Below are 4,988 nucleotides of genomic sequence, written 5' to 3' on the forward strand. Positions count from 1 at the left end.
AGATTCCACTCTCATTTCCTGTCCCTGCATCAACAACTTCGCCTGGAACCAAGCCAACACCCGCTGCTAGGTCCAGTGCAACATGATTCCCAACTCAGAGGATTACTCCCTGGCTGAGGTGAACAAGTGCGAGTGCAGGCCGGGCTTCAACTGGAACACCACCACTTATTCTTGCCAGGTGGACTGCTCCCAGATCTGGAACGCTAACAACCGGCTCAGCGACTCGGAGTGTTCCTGCAACAACGACATGCCCTTCAACAACCAGACCCTCACCTGCCAGTCGGCAGCAGCATCGGGACTGTTCAGCAACACTCTCACCATCGTCGGGTTCGCAGTTGGAGTAGTCGTGGGTACTTTTTGCGTTATTTAGTAATCATCATCATGGTTATTCTGGTTCGGTTCTGCTGGCAATTCTCGACGGAAGGCAACAAGGAGAGCGAGAAGAAGATCAAGATGAGAGATGGCTCCAAGAAGAAGAATGGGTTGATAAAGGGAAAGCAGAAGATAAAGGTAGACGGGGAGGGAGAGATGAAGACTAACGAAAGATTTGTAAGTCCCAAGAAGGCCAATACAAATACGACTCTATGATCTAATATACTGATACAATCATCATCTATATCGTAATCGCTATAAACACTTTACTCCTTTCGACTAGACAAAGCAAATGGAAAGCTAGCATAGTTTTCTGGATAAATCTGCATGGTAGGCATTTATTAATCTTTATTTTCCCACTTGGCATTATTAACCTTACTAAAATAAGATTTCCAGAATTAAACAAAAATGCATGTCCATTCAATAAAAATTCCAAAACACTAACAAACTCTATCAAAACGTCCCCCTTCTTCTTCCCTATCCCTTCATCCTATCATCACCCTCCTCCCTATCTCTATTTTTAAACTTAACTGCCTTTTGACGGTAGATTATATAATATTTGATAGCAGTTCAACATTGAAATAAAGTATGATGCGTCTCAGCAACCGTCTTTTCCACTCCTTCTCCAACGCCAACCAGATTATAGTCCAGTACAAGGACCTCCTCGCCGGAAAAAACATAAAACCCATCATCTAACGGGCCTATGGTCCCCAGGGTACAGTATCATCCACTAAGGCTCGGCATTTTGTTCGTGGAGGGGATTCCAGACTACCCTGAGGTGAGAGAGCCACGCTGCCTCTCTTCCACAAGTTGGCCAACCTCCCTGCGGAGAAGCTGAAGAATACGAGAGGCCCGATATCTTTTACAGCAAGGGGTGGTCGTGCGGCGTGGAGCAATTCCAGGGCAAGTACGACACCTCCAAGGGCAGCTACTACGTCAACTGCGCCACTGATAAGGCCTTTGAGACCACTCCCGAGACTGAGAAGTTCTTCACTCCCGAAGAGAAGAAACTGTTCAGCAGCAACAGGTGGATCGAAGACATCCCCCAAATGTAGCCATGGTTTGATGCAGTGAGAAGAATGTAAAGGCCCTCTCCAAGATCATGACTGATACTGGTGCCCTCCTGGCGCTGCAGATCGACGCCTACGCTCAGGAGCAGGTGAGCACATACCCCACGCACCTGCTGCACCGCATCATCAAGGAGGGACAGAGCCACACTGGGCGCATGCTCCACTACTTCCCCTTCGAGAACAAGGGCGACACCGAGGACGACTGGTGCGGATGGCACAACGACCACGGCTCCCTCACCGCCCTCACCTCTGCTCTCTACACAGATGAACATGGCGAGGAAATCAAGTTCCCCTTAAAACCGGAGGCCTATATGCCAAGAACCGTTTGCCGACGTCGCCAAGATCAGCATTCCTGCCAACATGCTGGCCTTCCAGCTCGGAGAATCCACCCAGATCCACACTGGAGGCTCACTCGAAGCCACTCCCACTGCGTGATCAGGAGCGAAGAACTGGCAGGCAAGAAAGTCGGTCGCAATACCTTCGCCCTCTTCCTGTAGCCAGACCCCTGGAGGTGATGGGAGTGCCTAAGGGCGTCAATCCGGAAAAGGTCTCGGAGAAGGCAGCATACAAGATCCCTCCGATAAAGGCGCGGTGGGATAATGGCATTTTTTTCAAGGATTTCCACAGCAGGACCATCCAGCACTACTCGTGATAGCTGTGACATCATCATTATCGAAAACAAGCTATAGAGAGGGATCATGAGGCAGAGGGGTCGCACTTGATGGCCTGGAAGAGGTTGTCCTTGCGCTACCTGTAGATCTTGTTCTTGTTGGTGATCTACAAGTGTTTCTGCATTATCTGGTCAGCTCGCGAGATCTTTTTCTGCTACAACAGGGAATAGTTTGCTAAGAATTTGCGGTGGTAGATTTAGCCCTTCTCGTCCTTCCACGATTTGACCGATTGGAAGTTTTTATCCTTTATAGCATAAGATTACGAATTCTTGCTTAGCTATTCCAGTTTGGATTATTACTCGTCCTGCAGATGGCGTATGTTGTTTTGGTAGTTCCTTAGCTTTTCGGAGAAGGCCTTGTGCTTCTCCTCCTGCTTCTTCTCCACTGACCGATCGTGCTTTTCCTTGTTGTGCTCTGCTCCTTCCAGCTTCCCTGCTATTTTGTTGGAAAATTCGCTGATTTGCTTCTCGAGTGACTTGGCTGCCTTCTCCTGCGCCATCTGCACGTCCACGTGTTGTGCTCCCGCACCTTGCTCAAGCTATCGCCACTCTGTCCTTGCTGACGCCCTGTGCCTTCGCCAGCCGTTATTGATTTCCTCCATCCTGCGGTCGATTTCCTCCTAATTCTCCACCTGCACGTGGGGCATGCGTGGGCGTGAGGCTGAAGCGAGTCCGCTCTTGTGGGAGAGGCGGCTGGCGGTGCGGGAGGGCTCCTCGGCGTAGGCCTTGCGGGAATCGAACTGACGCTCGAGCTCGCTTTGCTTTTCGCTGAGGGCGCGTGCGTGGACGGAGTGGTGGCGGGATGCGACCTGGCTCAGCTTCTTCTGCAACGTCTGCAAATTTTTGTTTTTATTTTGCTCAGAAGCCACCAGCTTCTGCTCAATCTCACGCTGCTTCTTAGCACGATGCTCCTAAAATTCTGCTTCTAGTTGTTTCAATCTTTCCTCCTTGATCTTATCTCTCTCCTGTTTGTCAATGAGTACTTGGGCCTCAGCTGAATCGAGAAAAAGATACTGCTGAGCCAGCTCTAGATCTGGCGTTTGCTGCGATCGGCGAGCATCCTGCTGTGCTTGTGGGTATCGGCGAAGGTAATTATGTGGTTGAGCGTGGCCAGCTTCTCCTCCCTCGACGAGAGTCGACTTTACTCCATCAATAAATTAATTTTATCACTCGACGGCTAAATCATAAGGGCAAAATTAGCAAAGCGGAAAGGTATTTCCGGGAGGGGAGAATTGGAGGATTTTGGCAATTGGGATGGAAAAGTGAGACATAAAAATCATGAATTATTAGGTCAGTGGGTGAGCATGCGAATCTCCCGCTTCTGTTTCTTAGGATCTAGTCCCCAACTCTCCACCTGTCGGCGCAGGAGGGCCTCTCTCCTTGCCTTCAGAATCTTCCTATTCATGGCAAAGTTGGGTAGGTAGCAGGTTTCAGTGTAATCGATCTTGGGCACCACTACACACGATTTCCCTGCTATTTCTCCTCCCTCTGCTTCTTGATCACCTTGGTCTTGTTTTTCTTCTGGGGTTCCTCCAGGTGGTTCTCTGAACTGGTCGGATTTTGCTCGTGGTGTTTGGGATCAGTTTGAGGTGGAGTGGTGGGGGCAAGGGCGGGACAGGGCTTGCATTGATTTTTTTATTTAAATTTTTATTAATTCCTGATGGGGGCCTCATCGCTATCCGATGAAATTTCTATAACAGCAGTCTTGGCTTCATTCTGGCAGCGGATAGAGGAGCCTCCGCAGTGAAGCCTTGAACAGGGGGCAAAGAAAGGGACAGAAGGGAGGACTCAAAGGAGTTGAGACTTTTGGTTAAGGCGAGCGAGATGACTAAATGAAAGCATGAATACCTTTGATGATATTTTGCTGTTCTCGCAGCCGTAGGGCAATGAGGTTGCGGGCGAGGACATCGTTGATGTTGCCGCTATTCTGCAAGAGGTGGAAAAGGCTCATTTTAGATAATTCTTAAAATTTATTATATACGATTACAGTGGTAACACCGATTTATATTTACATTTCTTGGCAGGAAGACCCTCAGACTTGCCCCGACCAACAGAACAGTCCAGCCCGCTCCTTCCTTCTCGGACAGGAATGACCAGCAGGTGGTGAACAACGGAGAAACTCTTATAATCTCATTATATCGAACATGTAAAGAACCGATGCAGGATTACTCCGGGATGGATATGAAGGGGGGATTGGTTTTGCAGCGAGAGATAGGTTGGCCCTGAGTAATTTTGCTGTTTTCTATTGCGGGGATGTGGCGGAGAGTAAAGCAATAAATTTATGGCGGAGTGGCCTTGTTGGATTCCCAGAAGTATGGGAAGCATCGGCTTCCATTACTAACTATGTAACTTATTCTTTTTTGGGAGTGTGTTATAACTCGGTAAATAATCGCCGTGTAGCTTATATTTGAAATTCCAGAAACAATATCGCCACTCCTGTCCATCAAATCACTACAACGATCACCACTAATCCTCGTCCCCCTGGTGGCCGTGGTAAGCGTTGCCGCCCTTCCAATCCCCTCACCCTTTCTCCATTGATTCAAAGTTTAACCTGATTATTATCATTGCTTATCCCTATAATAGATGATTAATAATGAGGGTAAGCTTGGTGTGCGTAGTTAGCGGCGTGGATATAGTAAAAACAATAAAGATGAGAAGAGCCATTCATACCCGTTTCTGGAGGTGAAAATTTGAATTAGTTTTAATGAGTATGGGCGTCAATTTCTTCTTAGGGACTTCTTTAAGAACGGTTTTATTTTTTGCTTTGGTTGACTCAATCCGCTTTTTTAGAATGTCTTCCTTTCTTAATTCTTTATTAGATCTACCTAGATAGGCCTGCTGACGACGGAGGTTACCCGCAGCCACTCGCTACTTCT

At 48.1% G+C, this 4,988-nt stretch overlaps 1 protein-coding gene across 1 annotated transcript; it reads left to right on the top strand.

Moving 5' to 3' along the window:
* Nucleotides 1–1,075: 1,075 nt before the first annotated feature.
* LOC116245306 (uncharacterized) lies at nt 1,076–1,939 on the top strand. The gene is made up of 3 exons (XM_031616939.1): nt 1,076–1,150; nt 1,275–1,399; nt 1,444–1,939. The coding sequence occupies exons 1-3, from the start codon at nt 1,076–1,078 to the stop codon at nt 1,937–1,939; spliced, it is 696 nt and encodes a 231-aa protein (XP_031472799.1).
* The last annotated feature ends 3,049 nt before the right edge of the window (nt 1,940–4,988 follow it).

This window comes from Nymphaea colorata, unplaced genomic scaffold (assembly GCF_008831285.2).
Source record: "Nymphaea colorata isolate Beijing-Zhang1983 unplaced genomic scaffold, ASM883128v2 scaffold0631, whole genome shotgun sequence".
Lineage (NCBI taxonomy): Eukaryota > Viridiplantae > Streptophyta > Magnoliopsida > Nymphaeales > Nymphaeaceae > Nymphaea > Nymphaea colorata.

Excerpts from the sequence above, each read along its gene's own strand:
- LOC116245306 (XM_031616939.1), top strand. The coding sequence starts at position 1,076 with ATGGTCCCCAGGGTACAGTATCATCCACTAAGGCTCGGCATTTTGTTC. Across the intron at positions 1,151-1,274 it reads GGATTCCAGACTACCCTGAG|GGCAAGTACGACACCTCCAA; the intron begins GTGAGAGAGCCA and ends GAGCAATTCCAG. Across the intron at positions 1,400-1,443 it reads AAACTGTTCAGCAGCAACAG|TGAGAAGAATGTAAAGGCCC; the intron begins GTGGATCGAAGA and ends GGTTTGATGCAG.